This window comes from Monomorium pharaonis, chromosome 1 (genome assembly GCF_013373865.1).
Source record: "Monomorium pharaonis isolate MP-MQ-018 chromosome 1, ASM1337386v2, whole genome shotgun sequence".
Taxonomy (NCBI): domain Eukaryota; kingdom Metazoa; phylum Arthropoda; class Insecta; order Hymenoptera; family Formicidae; genus Monomorium; species Monomorium pharaonis.
Window position 1 is genome coordinate 29,375,955 of NC_050467.1, and position 16,577 is coordinate 29,392,531.

The following is a 16,577-nucleotide window of genomic DNA, read 5'->3' on the forward strand; positions in this document are numbered from 1 at the left end:
AGGAGGATTCTCGTATATGATGTCTGCAACGTCTGGTAATGGAGTTCGGTCGAAGATCGACGGGTCGAACTCCCCGAAAGAGTAATATTCCCTTTTAAGACGTTTTAGGTACCCCCTCCATCCACCTTTATATTTGCCCATGATCTTTCTAGAAATGCGGTAGCTATGTTAATTCCTTTTGCTGATGGATCGTGACTGGGAAGTTATCTTAATGTGTGTGTATGGATATTTTTATTAATAATTTTTAATTGTAAGAAGTTTCGAAACGAGGCGCGGTTATTTTAAGTGGGGATAGGGCTGCGTGAACAGTAAGGTGGTTTTGATTAACCGTGTACGGTGCCAATGAGAAGGAAGAAAGGAATTACAACAGTAACGCGCCTCAGACAGGCCAAGCGCGATACTGATTTGGAAAGCGTAGGATGGTAATAGTAGTGTGCCTCAGACAGGTCAAGCACAGCACCGTGAATGAAGAATGAGAGAGTGAAATAGTGAATGGAGAAGAAATGAGAAGTTCCAGAAGTCTTGCCGAAGTCGAATATAATTTTCGATCCTTCTTACAGTTATACTTACAACGCTGTATATGATTTCGCTGTAGAGTCTTTCTGCGCGATTTGTTAGCCAGAGTAGCTTCTGCCAGACTATCGGATTAAGACTAGTCAAATTTCACCAAATTTCGCTCGCTTATATATCATTAGGTTGGTGATGGCGAGGGGATAGTAAAATTCGGGGAAATTAGGGTGGTAAATCGTGGAGTAATTTGTTGATTATTTCCGAAATTGTTAATACTATTATTTAAAGAAATTATCTGTAATATGTTATTTTAACTTGCTATCAATATTCTTTTGTCGCCTTGTTCCTGTCTTTATTAATTTCGGAATTATTAATCCGTTCTTTTTTCACTATAGAGATTTATAAAGCTTTCCGTAGCGCATGCCGTTTCCGCGTGATTAATAGCATGAATGAAGTTGTGCCTAAATCGCGAGATTTCATTTATTAATATTAAGATCAGGAAAAAAGCGAACTGTATTTTGAAACATACTCTTATTTTGACTATCATTAAGTAAGGAAAGACGAGTTTAACTAATTTAATCTATTGTTTAATTGATACTTTATCGTTGTTTAGATTTTTTTATGTGTTTTATTCAAAATTGTATTTTGATAGCAATTGTGTGAATAAATTTTGACTCCAGGATTTATCCCTTTTTCTGATATCTTCTTAATCCGCGTGATTACAATCAAATTATAGTATTAATAATGCTAGATTGATTTTGAACATGTGAGCGCGTCACGCTTGCGCCGCGTGGACGATGTGCGGACCGCGGCGCGCGCGTGATCGAGCGCGCGCGCTTGATCGAGCGCGCGCGCTTGATCAGCTGATCGCGAAATGAATTTAATGTCCTTAATTTTTCGTATGCGCACAGCACGATTGTCAGGTAGATGTTAAATCTTTTTTTGTTTCATCTTCTCCTTGCACGCTGCCCGAGTGGCGCGACGGGGGAGGAGAATTTCACGGGCGGCCAGAAAAGAAAAGAAATTTTCTGCGCCGGACGTAACACATATATATCCCAATATGTTTTAAATCATTTTAAAGACGCTAATGATGAACAACGGATTATTCATGACTTGGATCTGCGACGATGGGCGTTAGAAGCGAAAAAACAAATAGATCTTCCTTCATTTAAAGCAGGAGCAACTAACGTGGATATTAAATTTAAAAAGAAAAATGGAATTGTATCCAGGAAAATAACAATTTATAAACCGTTCTACAATGAGAGACAAAGAACAATTAGAAGCTGCATGCCAAGAATTTATAATTACTGTAAAATCCTTTATTGGCCTTTTTGGAATAGAAAATATATACAATGCTGACGAAAGTGGATTTAATTTGGAGATTCATTCAGGCAGAACGCTGACCACACAGGGTGTTAAAACAGTTGAATCTCTAATTCAATCAACGTCAGCAATAACACATAGTTATACAATAATGCCCATAGTTTTTGCAGACGGATGTAACGACCGTGTCTCCCTGCGCGGACAAGCTCGTCGGGAACCAGGGCAGGAAAGGTCGTAGAAACAGCGAAAGCGTGCGTTCTATGACAGTGAAGTATATTTTACAACAAAATGTATCTGTACAAGTATTTACAATATTTACAGTGGCGTGTGTTCGCGACGCGATATCGTTTGCGGCGGCGCGTGGATTTCGAGTGTCAGCTGTGCGGTCGGGCAAGCTGACGAGACGCGGTAGCGGTGGGGCTTCGAGGTGAGCGCATGATCGTCTCGGGCTGTTCTTCTGTGCGCGGCGCGCGTGATCGCGGTTCTCTGAAAACAGGCAGGGTTTTGGTGAATCGGTAATGGTATCCCGAGAAGGCTCGGGCGAGGCGGAAAACACTCTACCCCGTTTTCCCTATACCGTATAAGGAGTGGATTGAATCTGGGGCCAAGAATCCTTGGCGAAGGCGGAGAACACTCCACCCTCGGCTTGCTGGTTCGGAGTCTAGGAAGTGTCTTTCGAACGTAGCCGAGAACTCTCAGTTAAGACGGAGCACGCTCTACCTTAGGCTGCGTTCGTCCTTCTCGTGGTGTCTAGCGGATCGGGAAAGCTTGGGCATCGGGTAAACGAGAAGTGTCCGTTCCTTCGTCAAGGCGGCCTTTTATACCGTTCTCGGTGGAGACTCGTAAGTCCTCGGGCTTCTCCGTCCTCCACCTCTCGCTGAGTGAGATGCTGGCGAGAGGCGCGAGGTCGCCGGGACGGTCGTTGTCTCGGCCGCTTAATCTAAGATTTATCATGGGCCGTTGCCCGTATCACGGTCCGGCGGTTAGTCGGCCAGACCGATCACGGTCGTTGGTCGCCGGATAGGTGCGGTTTGTTACACGGAAAATTACAATCATCTCTCTATTTGGTTTTGAAAGAAGTTAGTGGAAATTTTGGTCCACGAGTTGAAGAAACCTTGTTCAGGCCTGCAAACATTTACATCGCTGTATCGAAATCGGGTAAATTAACTAGAGAACAATCTTGATTTACAAATGTATTTTTACCCATAAGTGGAAGCTTCAGTGTGCTATTATTAGATTCTTGAACCGGACATTGTCCTACAACCCTTCAAGAATTTATGTCATCTGATAAAAATGTGCGAATTTTAACTATACCAAAAAAGACCACAGGAATGATTCAACAACCTTTTGATGTTTGTAGGTTCAGAATTTGGAAAAATTTTGTAAGAACGTTCAGTGATCGTGTCGTATTATTTAATTACGATAGTAATTTACACTTGAGAAATAATAATATAAAATTGCAATCTTTAACTCATATACAACTATCTTCACCGCGATTTCATAATCTTTTTAAGTACGCCTGGTTCAAAAGTGGATATATCGAGGAACGGTCATCACAATTTCAAAATCCAGTGGATTTCTGTTTCTCTGGAAAAGACATACAAGATGTACCACGATGTTCCATATGTAACGCCCCGGCAGTAATACGTTGTTCTTGGTGCAAGCAATACCTTTGTATGCATCATTTCTTTGAGCGACATCATGAATGCAAATATTATGAGGAATAAAAATAATGTAAGTCCCAATAAAAATAGTTAGAAAAAGATACGAAGATAGATAATTGTAATAAATTATTTAGACAATTAAATATTTATAACAACTACATTTATGTTACAGAAAAAGCCTTCAAATATATGTATGGCATAATACTTTTTATCAGCATGGTAAAAATGTCATCCACAAAATGCATGTGTATATTTTATTATATGGGAAAAATAATTTGATCTTATGTAATGGAATACAAATACAACATATTTAAACAAATTCGTTGTGTCAGTTATATTGTGTAAAAAAGCAGTACAGTTAAAAACTTTCAAGAAATAATCTCTCCGAATGTACTAAATGCGCACGTGATTTTTTACAAAACGTTTTTCAGATTTTTATTAATAGTTGATAATGACAAACTAATCTTGTTTACGTCTAAAAAAACTTCTAAAATTAGACGTAGATATAACTGACGTTTTTTAGACGTGAATAAGATTAGTATTAGCATACACTCTCAAATTATAAATACATTCATTATTATATTTACATTCTTTATTGTTTTTATTACATTTATTTATTTATGCAATTTCAATATGTAATACGTCCCGAGACATAAACAAGATAAATAGATATAGAATGAGTAGTAGGACTATGAGAGTTCTGACTCAAGTTGAAGTGGGGATAAGGGGAGGAGAGGGGAGGGTAATTAATTGAGGGAGAGAGGGGATTTAATCGAGAAGGAGGGGGTAATTAATAGAGGGGAGGGTAATTAATTGAGGGGAGAGGGTATTTAATTGTAGGGGAGAGGATAATAAAACGAGGAGGAGAGGGTAATTATTTGAAGGAGAGGGTAATTAATTGAAGGTAGAGAGAGTATTAATTGTAGGGGAGAGGGTAGATAATAGAGGGGAACTATTAATCAGGGAAATTAATCGAGGGGATTAATTAATCTATCGCGAAAGGGGGGGTATCAATTAATTTATCGGGGAGGGGTGAGGTTAACCTGTCACCTAAATTTCAAGTTAATAAATTTTACTTTTGTATATTGTTTCTCTTTAACAAATTATCCTGTCATAAATTTCAAACTTTCTTTTTTCTTTTGTTTATTGTTTCTTTTTAACAAATGTCTGTCATAAATTTCAAGATTCCTTTGTTTTTTGTTTCTTTTTAACAAATTACCCTTTCATAAATCTCAAACTTTCTTTTTTTCTTTTGTTTATTGTTTCTCTGTAACAATTGACCATGTCATAAATTTCAAACTTCCTTTTGTTTATTATTTCTCTATAGCAAATGACACTGTCATTAATTTCAAACTTCCTCTTTTTTTTATTATTTCTCTCTAACATATTACCCTATCATAAATTTCAAAACTCTTTTGTTTATTGTTTTTCTAACAAATGAGAAACTTGTCTCAACATGTTTTCGAAAATCCTTTGTGCTCACCACCACCGCCGCTCAGGTAAAGAGACTTTATTATTTCATATATGTAATGTAATTTTTATTTGATTATTTATAATTTGAGTTAGATTACATATACATATGTATTCTAATTTAAATTATAAATAATTAGATAATAAAAATTATATTACGTATATTCCACCGCAGTTATGGTTTGCTCTCTATCTCTCTCTCGCTACACTAATCGTATAAGCAGCGCCCTTATCTTGGCTGCTAGCGAGCGCCGATATCAGGCTGCTAGATTTTATAAACATTAAAAATGTACATTAGATTAAAAAATAAAAATATAACATTCGGATACTGTAGTATGCGTTTAATATTATACCTGAAAAATTTGATTTAATTGAACGTGTCGCAACCTGTTAAATCTTAGCTTTCCCTTCTTTTAAAATTCTTTTCAAAAGTCACGTGACTTTACAAATAAGTATATATAGGTAAAACTCTTAGAGCATCCCTTAGACGTTTTCAAGTCTGTTTGCTCGAAAGTCTGTGTGCAGTAGCAAATATTTCAAGTGTGATTTAGTGTATGAATAAGTAGTTTTTTTCCCCAAATGGAGAACTTTGAGAGAGTGGAACGCGAACTCTTAGAAGAAGCAAACGGAGTCGCTACATTGAGTGAATTCTTTACATGGTTGCAATCATGTGAGGAGTGTATCGAACAACTCGAGGAATGTAATCGTGCCAAGCGTCCTCGGCTTGCCACAGGACAGAGACAATCTATGGTGGCGAGAATCGCTCGACTCGCGGGTGAAAAAACGCAATTGGAAAGACGTTTTATACACGTTGGTAGTAACTATGCGAGCACTAGTGATAATAGTGATAACGCGAGACTTGAGTGGCGTGCAATAGATACTGCATTTGAGAATCGTATCTTAACCGGTGCAGTGATTAACATGCGTCACATTGAACCTCGTCATTTTTTAGAAGATACTAAAGACATTGTGCTTGAGCGAGTGCGGGAGACAATAGACAAACATGGTAGTGTAAAAGTGAATACCGCGTTCAATGGCGAATTTGTAGCGGGGGATAAACGTGCTAATAAGAGTATTACCACGAGAAACAGCGATCTTTTTAGAACATCGGACTTAGATGAGTGGTACAAGCGGTACGTTATCAAGCCTACGTTAGCGTTGCTCGATAAATTTCAAGAACGTGATAGTGGGTGGGCGTTATCACGTATACTAAATTTAACTATTAATATAAATAAGTATAATCCTATGTTGCGTGCGGGATGTTGTTTCACATTACCACGACCTATTATGCTGAAAAAAGCGATAATCAACGTGCAATCAAAAGACAATGCATGCTTCGCGTGGTCAGTGGTCGCCGCTCTACATCCTGCAGAAAGAAATAGTGATAGAGTGTCGTCGTACCCGCATTATTCAACAATTTTAAATTTCGGAGATATTGATTTTCCAGTCGCGCTGAAAGACATTAAAAAATTCGAGCGACTCAATAACAACATTTCCATTAATGTGTATGGCATCGAAGAGGATAGATTTGTCCCCCTGCGACTTTCCGATGACAAGAAGGAGAAACATGTAAACTCATTGTACATACAAGAACCGCACAACGATAACATAGACCATTTCACATGGATAAAAAATTTGTCCCGCCTCGTGAGCTCGCAAGTGAGCAAACACAATGGAAAAGTATACATTTGTGATCGGTAAGTAATAATTCTTTTATAAACATATTTATAAATTTTTTTTTATAAAATAATAGTAAATTATATTTTTTTTTCTTTTATTATTCACAGATGTCTACATTACTTTCATTCCGAGGAAAAGTTGAATATCCATAGCAAAGACTGTAATTGGATGAACGACTGCGCAATACTTTTACCAAGTGAAAAAGACAAGTGGCTGAAGTTCCGTAACCCGACGAACAAGAAGCAACTTCCATTTGTTGTATACGCTGACTTGGAGTGCGTACTACAGAAGACACAACCGAACATAGAGCAAGGGTCGTATACGTACCAACACCATCAGGTATTTAGCATTGGATATTACATGCAATGCTCGTACGATGATACATTATCCGTTTATCGATTTCGTCGCGATCCTGATTGCGTGTCATGGTTCACAAAAGAACTAAAAGAATTGTCACATAACGTTAAGACGCGTTTATCCGCATGTTCTCATGATTCCATTGTCAAAAGAACAGTGGGAGGCATACCGTAAAGCGACGCGTTGTCATATTTATAATAATTCGTTCGCGCCGGATGATACGCGGGTGCGCGATTATTGCCATTTAACCGGTAAATATCGTGGTCCTGCACATTCAAATTGCAACTTGAATTATAAAAATTCGTTTTTCATTCCAATAGTTTTCCACAATTTATCAGGTTACGATTCACACTTTATAATAAAGGAAATAGCAACCGCGTTTAAAGGTGAAATTAGTTTACTACCAATCACAAAAGAAAAGTATATTTCCTTTACCAAAACCGTTAAAGATACCACCGAAGAAGATTCGCGAAAACATATCCAGTTACGATTCATAGATACATTCAGATTCCTTAACACTAGTCTCAATAAATTAGCGTCATATCTTAATACCGATAAATTAAAAATTGTACGTTCAGAATTTTCAAATTTATTTAGAGAAGAATTTAGTTTATTAACGCGGAAGGGCGTATTTCCTTATGAATATGTGGATTGCGCGGACAAGTTGCAGGACACGTGTTTACTGCCGCGCGAATCATTTTACAGTAGCCTAACCGGTGATACGGTGTCCGAGAGCGATTACGCACACGCTGAGAATGTTTGGAAGCGATTTTCCATTCAAACGTTGAGTGAATACAGTGATTTATATTTAAAAACAGATGTTTTGTTATTAGCTGACATTTTTGAAAATTTTCGCAACACATGTATTAAAAGTTACGGTCTCGATCCTGCATATTATTACCCACTCCCAGGATACACATGGGACGCTATGCTAAAATATACTAAAATTACATTTGAACTACTCACAGACATTGACATGATATTGTTCATTGAGCGCGGTATACGTAGAGGTTTAAGTCAATGTTCAGGTAGATATGCGCGAGCGAATAATAAGTACATGCAGTCGTACGACTCAACGAAACCATCGTCACATTTGATGTACTTTGACGTCAATAATTTATATGGATGGGCAATGTGTCAACCTCTACCTTATGCTAAATTTCAATGGGTTGAAGATATCTCTAATTTTAACGTAAACGCAATCGCTCCGGATTCACTCACAGGTTACGTTCTCGAGGTTGATCTCGAGTATCCTCAAAATCTTCACGATGCGCACGCCGATCTACCGTTCTGTCCAACGCGCGACAAGCCGCCTGGTACGCGGGAAGAGAAATTGCTTGCAACTGTTTGCGATAAGAAACGTTACATTATACATTATCGTAATTTACAGCAGTGCACGCGCCACGGTCTTCGCGTAACAAAAATATATCGTATATTACAATTTGCTCAGTCTGCATGGCTCCGCGAGTATATTGAATTAAATACACGATTCCGAACCCTTGCGAAAAATGATTTTGAAAAAAATTTATATAAACTTATGAATAATGCGGTATTCGGGAAAACTATGGAGAATGTGCGCAATCACGTTGACGTAAAACTTTTAACAAAATGGGAGGGACGATATGGTGCGGAGGCAATGATTGCAAGACCAAATTTTCACAGTAGAAGCGTATTTTCGGAGAATCTAATCGCCGTCGAACTGCGTAATCTCGAGGTGAAATTCAACAAGCCGATCTATGTAGGAATGTGTATACTTGACATTTCAAAAATCTGTTTGTATGAATTTCATCACGAGTACATGCTACCGCTGTATCTCGACAAATGCAAAGTAATGTATACCGATACTGACAGCCTCGTATACCACGTCGAGTGCGAGAATATTTATGAAAATATGAAACGCGATATTGTAAGATTCGATACAAGCGATTATCCGATTGACAATGTGTACGGTATGCCTCTCGAAAATAAAAAAGTGCCCGGTCTGATGAAGGATGAGAACAACGGTGCGATAATGACCGAGTTTGTTGGACTCAGGGCAAAAATGTATGCATTGAGGGTGGATGGGAAAAAAGACACCAAAAAGGCTAAAGGTATCAAAAGCAGCGTCGTCGCGCGAACTATAACGTTCGACGATTACACGCGCTGTCTTCGCGAAGAGATTGAACTAACACGTCGCCAGTCGTGCATAAGATCCAACTTGCACGAAGTATATACAATATCCGAAAAGAAAATTGCCCTGAGCCCATACGATAACAAACGATATATCGTACCGAATTCGACCGAGACTTTACCGTGGGGGCATTGGCGGATACCTTTGTAATATATTTAATATTAAACACGTATTTTATAATTGTATATATTTTATATGTATTTTATAGTTTTAATTTTTTGTACTGTATATATATTATACATTTTAACATATTTTTGTATTTCATATTTCTGCGTTTCATATTGTATGCATATATTATTTTATGTATCTAAAACTTGTACGAAATAAGATTAATTAATTAATTTTTATATGTATTATGTATTAAGGATGATGGAGGGAAAATAAAGATACTCTTTGTTATATATTATAAAAATTTATTTGTATATTTTATACATTATACTTTTGTATGTTTATAATAAATAAATGTTTATTATTCTGTATGAATCAAATGATATTGTCTTTGTGTATCCATGAATTGTGTGATCCATCGAATCCCAACCACTTTACGTAGACCTCGTCACCCTTCCTGCGTAATATTTTTTCCACAAGAAATACATCCGGATGAGTCGTGCGATGTAATTCGTACTCGTAGAACGCTCCAGATATAGATTTTCCGCGATAATCCTCGAGTAGATAGGGATTGGTATGCTGGACTTTAATGATTTTAAACACCTCAGTCGTCCAATTTGGTGTATAACCCTTTTCAAAGACAGTTTTGTACTTGCTTACGCGTACAGAGTCACCCACTTTAAATTTTGCCGGACCGGCAATCTTTATAGCGTTGTATACTGTAGCCAAGAGTCTTTCAGCTATTGCGGGTGTTACGTCAACGGGTCGCATGCCAATTGTTCGATGCTTTCGGGTATTGTAAGTAGACACGAGACGCGGTAACATATCAATTCATTTGTAATTGCCGTTGAACGTAAACTGTTTCCACATGTCGTTTTTCAGCGTGCGATTGAATCGCTCAACGACCGACGCTTTCATTACAGAGTACGTAGAATAATGATTGATATCATGTTTTTTCAAGAGTTTCTGTACATCAGCGTTGTAAAACTCCTTCCCCATATCGGTTTGCAAGTTTTTCGGATGTCTACTGCTCTCTCGAATTATCTTGGCGATAGCGTTAGCCGTCTCGCTTCCACCCTTGCTCTTGAGTGGTACAACCCACGCATACTTGCTCAACACATCGATGACAGTGAGTATGTAGTGATAGCCTTTGTTGAAACGCGAATACGGATGCATCTCAACGATATCAGCCTGCCACAAGTCGTCGTATCCTTGAACTATAACACGTCTTCGTGGAAAATTTCTTCTTGCTGGAGCGTGCAGTTCCTCGACGAGTCGCAGTCTTTCCGAACTAACGCGTCTATTGAATTTCAATGATTTCATGTTTCGCAAACTTGATCAAGTAATAACGCGCGCGATGAAATTACACTATGATTTATTTCGTTCTTTTACGTTCTTTTACGTTCTTTCACATTCGTTTCACGTTCTTTCACGTTCGTTTCACGTTCTTTCGCGTTCTTTCACGTTCTTTCACGTTCTTTCACGTTCGTTTCACGTTCTTTCGCGTTCTTTTACGTTCTTTCACGTTCGTTTTACGTTCTTTCACGTTCGTTTTACGTTCTTTCACGTTGGTTTCACGTTCATTTCACGTTCTTTACGTTCGTTTCACGTTCTTTTACGTTCGTTTCACGTTCTTTTACGTTCGTTTCACGTTCGTTTCACGTTCTTTCACGTTAATTTATAATAAGGCCAGCCTCGCGAAGTTCCTCAATTATTGACAACATCTCATTATCATGTGACCAGCTTGACGCGAAGCTTCAAGCAAACGTAAGCGATCCACTAGCTCGTTGGGATCATCCCAGTGCACGTAATCAATCGCGTTATCATTTAATGTCGCAACGTTAGGTAATCCTTTTCCAATCGTAAATTTATCATTTAATAACGGTGCAATTATATATTTATACTTATATCCCTTGTTGCTCAATAATCGACCGTGTGAAACGTGATTTCGTTTATGCGCGTTTGTAACCAACAATATGTTTTTGTACTTTCGTTTATCGTTTTCCGTGTAGAGGGAATCATCGGAATATCTCTTAAAGATTAGTTCGTAAAGACCCGGTGTGCCAACGTATCGCATACCGTCGACAATTATGTTATCTTCGCTGTCCACGTCAAACTTTTTACTACCAAGCATCATTCCATCCTTGCCCAGATAAACACCGTAAACGATATCTATAATTTTCTCTTTTTCACCATGACCGCTGAGGAAATCTCCGATGTACTCTTGACCTAGCGGACCAAAGTGTTGCGACAACGTTTTTCGACCCTCTGGTGTTTGCAAACGATTTCGAACGATTGCTGCAAACGAATCGTCTGTCGTTTCGAAAACATCTTCGTTCTCGAGCGACTTGGGTTGTACAACTACCATACGCGGCGTGGACGCTATTGCTGGCGAATCCATTGCATCATTTAACGTATGCTGATGCTGCTCATCCTGTATCGATGGCAAATCTGCCGCGTCGTTTAATGTATACCGCATAAGTTTGTACGATTCGTTTAAGGCGTGATCCATCAAAGTGTTTTTTCGTTTTCTCTTTATCTTACTCTTTGTCGTATCCTTCTGAACAAACGACGTTTCAACATTATCGTCACGAGGCTCCTCTTTTATTGCGTGTGTACTAGAATAGTCAACAATCTTTTGCAGCGGTTCAATGAGAGGTTCAAAGTTGGTCTGTTGTTTTTCGCTGCACTGCTGCACTGATGCAACAAGTTGGAATGAGAAAAAATATATTTGTCTCGCTTTAACTTATTGCACCAGTGCATCAGTGCAGCTAAAAAGAACAGGCCAAGTGTCTCTTACGTCACGATATCCTCTTCAATTCTACCGGTCTTCAAGGCGCGATGTTTTTTTCGGATTGATTCACTCGTTTTCTCAATCTCCCTTGCGATTTTTTTACGCTCGCGTATATCTTTGTTTTCAGCCATGTTGACGTTTGTTTAACGTTGACATATTGATAACTAACCGTTCCGTGGTATCGCAAACACGTTAAATCCTTTTCTATACCGTTAGCAAGCTCACTGTCCTTGTCTATCACTAGAAATCCATAATCACGCTGCCAACAATCGCGACACAATGTACAAAAATCATCATACGTCATATCGGTATTCACGTGATCGTTGTATACATGCTTTAGGTTGGTATTATCCTGTTTGAACAGGATCAGTAAGTTCGCGTTGTCACGTATAAGATGTTTAGGTATTCTAGCATACGTCTGACAGAGATAAAAACTATCGACGTTTGAGTGTCTACCCATTGAAAAATATTCTCTTATCGTATCTTGCTTATCGCACGCCACGTCATCAAAGATGAAGATTGAGTTTGAACGCGCCTCGTTTGGAGGAATGACGTCACTGTTATTAGAGAATGTAAAGTAACCGATTTCATCGATCGATGTTAACAAATTCTCCAAGTATCGATATTTTGGCTGTTGTAACGATTTCGAGTACACATAAACGTTCTCGAAACGTACGCCGTACAGACTTTCCAACAAGCTTATGATGACGTTGGTTTTACCACAATTCGAGGGTCCGCAAATAATCGCACGTATAGTACTCGGCAACATTTAACCATGCTTACGCTTCTCACCACTGCCACCCATCAGTGACAATTTGTTATCGTAATTTGTAACGCGTATGGGAGCGTCCCAGATGCGCACAGTAATAAACGGACACAGACCAAACGGACACAGTAATAAACGGACACAATAACAAACGGACACAGACCAAATGCGCACAGAGCAAAACGGACACAGTGCGAAACGGACACAGACCAAATGCGCACGGACCAAATGCACACGGACCAAATGCGCACACTGCACATGCGCACACTGCAAGTGCGCACGGACCAAATGCAATCCATGTACATTGCAAGCAGAGTAAAGTCCACATAGGTTAGCGACTTGGACGGGGTGGGTTGCGCGAGGGGGGCCGAAGGCCCCCCTTGCACCCCCTCGTGTGTGTGTGTGTGTGTGTGTGTGTGTGTGTGTGTGTGTGCGTGCGTGCGTGCAAAGCATTCACTGCATCACATGGGTTTGCGACTCTCCGTGTATGCATTTGGTCCGTGCGCATGTGCAGTGTGCGCATTTGGTCTGTGTCCGTTTCGCTCTGTGCGCATTTGGTCTGTGTCCGTTTTGCTCTGTGCGCATTTGGTCTGTGTCCGTTTGTTACTGTGTCCGTTTCGCACTGTGTCCGTTTGTTACTGTGTCCGTTTATTACTGTGTCCGTTTGGTCTGTGTCCGTTTGTTACTGTGTCCGTTTCACTCAGCTTGCTGTGTCCGTTTATTACTGTGCGCATCTGGGACTCACTCACGCGTATCGCCAACGGTTGTCGTACGAACTTCATTTTCTACTAAGTAAAAAGGTAGGATCGAACGCCTATTTATATGCGTGCAAAACCGCAAATCGTTCAGTAGCAAAGATATTCGCGCTGTTACCACATCCCTCTGATATTCCTGATTTCAACGGTCCCGCACCGTTGATAAAGAATTGTAGCGAATGCCATCGGGTTGTGGTTTGTTAAATCGCTTGATAAACGCGCTTCCTTTCGAGCTACATATCCCTGGATATCACCCCGGGAACACACTTGAAAAAACGATTAGCCAGAGGCGATGAGGGTGTAAATTGGACGCAGCGTGCCGCAAACACGATATTGCTTATTCTCAAAACAACAATCTCGCTAAACGACACGCGGCGGACAAGGTACTCGCCACGAAAGCGTTAGGACGTGTAATCGCAAAAGATTCAGCTCTAAAAGAGAAAGCTGCTGCTGCTGCCGTTTGGGCAGCTATGAAAGCTAAAACTGTAACGGTTCGCCTTTCCCGATCGCCTCGGACAGGCTCGCCGGATTCCAGGATTCGGGAGAAGGGGAGAAACCAACTTGCGTATACCGATCTCAGATTAACAGTCTTTTATTGTAATTCTTATTCTATCTTACATAGTCCTTAGGCTACTTATTCTATGCGTGTATATACAATAATGTACAGCTTAACCTAATGTCGTCGACTCGGACGGGAGCGCGCTAGTGCGCAGCACCTTGAACGCGGTCGCGAACCGTGGTCGCCGGCAAGAACCGGGCGGGCAGGGCGGCCAAGTAACCGGCCCCGTGGAGGATGCTAGGGATGGCCGAATGCCGGCAAGAACCGGGCAGCAGAACGGCCAGGTGGCCTGCTCCGTCGGCGGATACAAGGAGAGCCGAATGCCGGCAAGAACCGGGCGGCAGAACGGCCAGGTGGCCTGCTCCGTCGGCGGATACAAGGATGGCCAAATGCCGGCGAGAACCAGGCGGCAGAACGGCCAGGTGGCCGGCTCTGTTGGCACAATGAGGATAGCCGAATGCCGGCAAGAACCGGGCGGCAGAACGGCCAGGTGGCCTGCTCCGTCGGCGGACACAAGGATAGTCGAATGCCGGCGAGAACCGGGCGTCAGAGTGGTCCGGAGACCTACTCAGTCGACAGGACGGGACTGGTGCTCGATCCCGATCGAGCACGGCTTTTATACCCGTCGGGGCGATCCCCACGCGCTCCCAGCCGCGTGGTGGGATCGGTTCCCGACGGGGGATACTAGACTTTCGGGAGGGGCGTCCGTAGACGCCGAGTCCCGTGGTGGGGCGGATGGTCGGCCCGGGACTTAGTGACGAATTGTCACAAAACAAAGATTGGCATGGGCATGAAGAAGACGACGATGAAGAAAAAGACAATGAAAAAAAAACGAGTACTTTCAACAGCGAAACGAGGCGGCATGTTACCGATTCTACCATTATTGGGCGCACTCGGATCCATGATCGGTGGAGCGGCTAGCGTGGCAAAAGCAGTGAATGATAGTAAAGTCGCGCGAAGTCAGCTCGAGGAGTTACAACGTCACAATCACACGATGGAAAGTCGCGGGGTGTATCTTGGTTCATACACAGGTGGAAAAGGACTATACCTCGCTCCATACAAATACGGAAAAGGTGTAACAGCGAAAGGAAAAAAAAAACGTCGAAAAAACGTTAAAAATGCCTGTGGGTGCAATGACAAATGTGCAACTGCAGCAACTGGCTATTCGTATGCGTATTACATACTTTAGAGATGTTTTCATGCGTAACACATTACCGATAAGCGGTCCACGACGAAACGAGAGCGGTATCGTAAACCTGGATGATGTGACGGGTCCCGGTACTCATTGGATAGCGTACGCAAAGAGAGACAATCACGTGATATATTTCGATAGTTTTAGTAATCTTCGGCCACCTAAAGAACTTGTACGATATTTCGGAGACCGTGTGACAAAGATAGAGTACAATCGAACGTCCTATCAAACCTACAATCAGAGCATTTGTGGGCAATTGTGTTTACAGTTTCTCCGAACGGTCGATGCGTATGAATTTAAAGCTCGACAGCATGCGAATTAACTCAGTATTCGTTGGACGGTTTTTCAATCACGTCGTTGATACTTACGCTAACTGGGAAGGATAGCGTTCTCACTACAACGTACTTTCCAATTATAGATTTGAGCGATGACAATTACGAGCTCGGTCTAATGAACTTTGAGACTTACAATACGATTCCGAATGTAAATGCTTCGAATAAGTTTTACTTTGATGAAGAAGATGTGGAAATTACGATTCCCGAGGGATCGTACGAACTGCAAGCCATAAACGAGTTTTTGAAACACAAAATGCTGAAACGTTTGGAATATGCAACTAATGATAATGAAAAACAAGACGATGGTAGCGTTACACACATATCGCATGATGACATCCCACTTGAAGACAACGATGTCGATAAAGATAGCGGTGATAAGGATTTCCCGATAGTACTTCGCGCGAATAACAATACGATGAAGAGCGAGATAATATGCGCCTATAAAATTAATTTTGGCAAGCCCAACAATATTGGATCGTTGCTAGGATTTTCTTCAGATCGTATATTAAAGCCGCGAAAATGGTACAAATCAGACTTATCAATTAACATTATCAACGTAAACATTATCCGCATAGAATGTAACGTGACCTCGAGCGCATACAGTAATGACAAGCGTGTGCATACAATATACGAATTTTCTCCGAACGTGGCACCAGGATATAAGATCTCGGAAACACCGAGGCAGATCATTTATCTGCCGATCACCGCACGGAGCATTTCGGATTTGACGATACGCGTCGTTGATCAGCACAAACGATTGCTTAATTTTCGAGGGGAAGAAATCACCGTTAAATTGCACGTACGACGACTACGACGATAATGCTTGTGTAGACGCAGCGTGAGATGCTCGTGTTGAACGGGCACGTAAAAGATAACACATCGTTTACAAAACCG

General features: G+C 40.8%; 1 protein-coding gene across 1 annotated transcript; it reads right to left on the reverse strand.

Moving 5' to 3' along the window:
- Positions 1 to 9,657: 9,657 nt before the first annotated feature.
- LOC118646794 lies at positions 9,658 to 10,053 on the reverse strand. The gene has a single exon (XM_036290462.1). It carries the CDS (start codon positions 10,051 to 10,053, stop codon positions 9,658 to 9,660), a length of 396 nt encoding a protein of 131 aa, XP_036146355.1.
- Between the last annotated feature and the right edge of the window lie 6,524 nt (positions 10,054 to 16,577).

Coding starts and splice junctions, on each gene's coding strand:
- LOC118646794 (XM_036290462.1), bottom strand. CDS start 10,053: ATGCGACCCGTTGACGTAACACCCGCAATAGCTGAAAGACTCTTGGCT.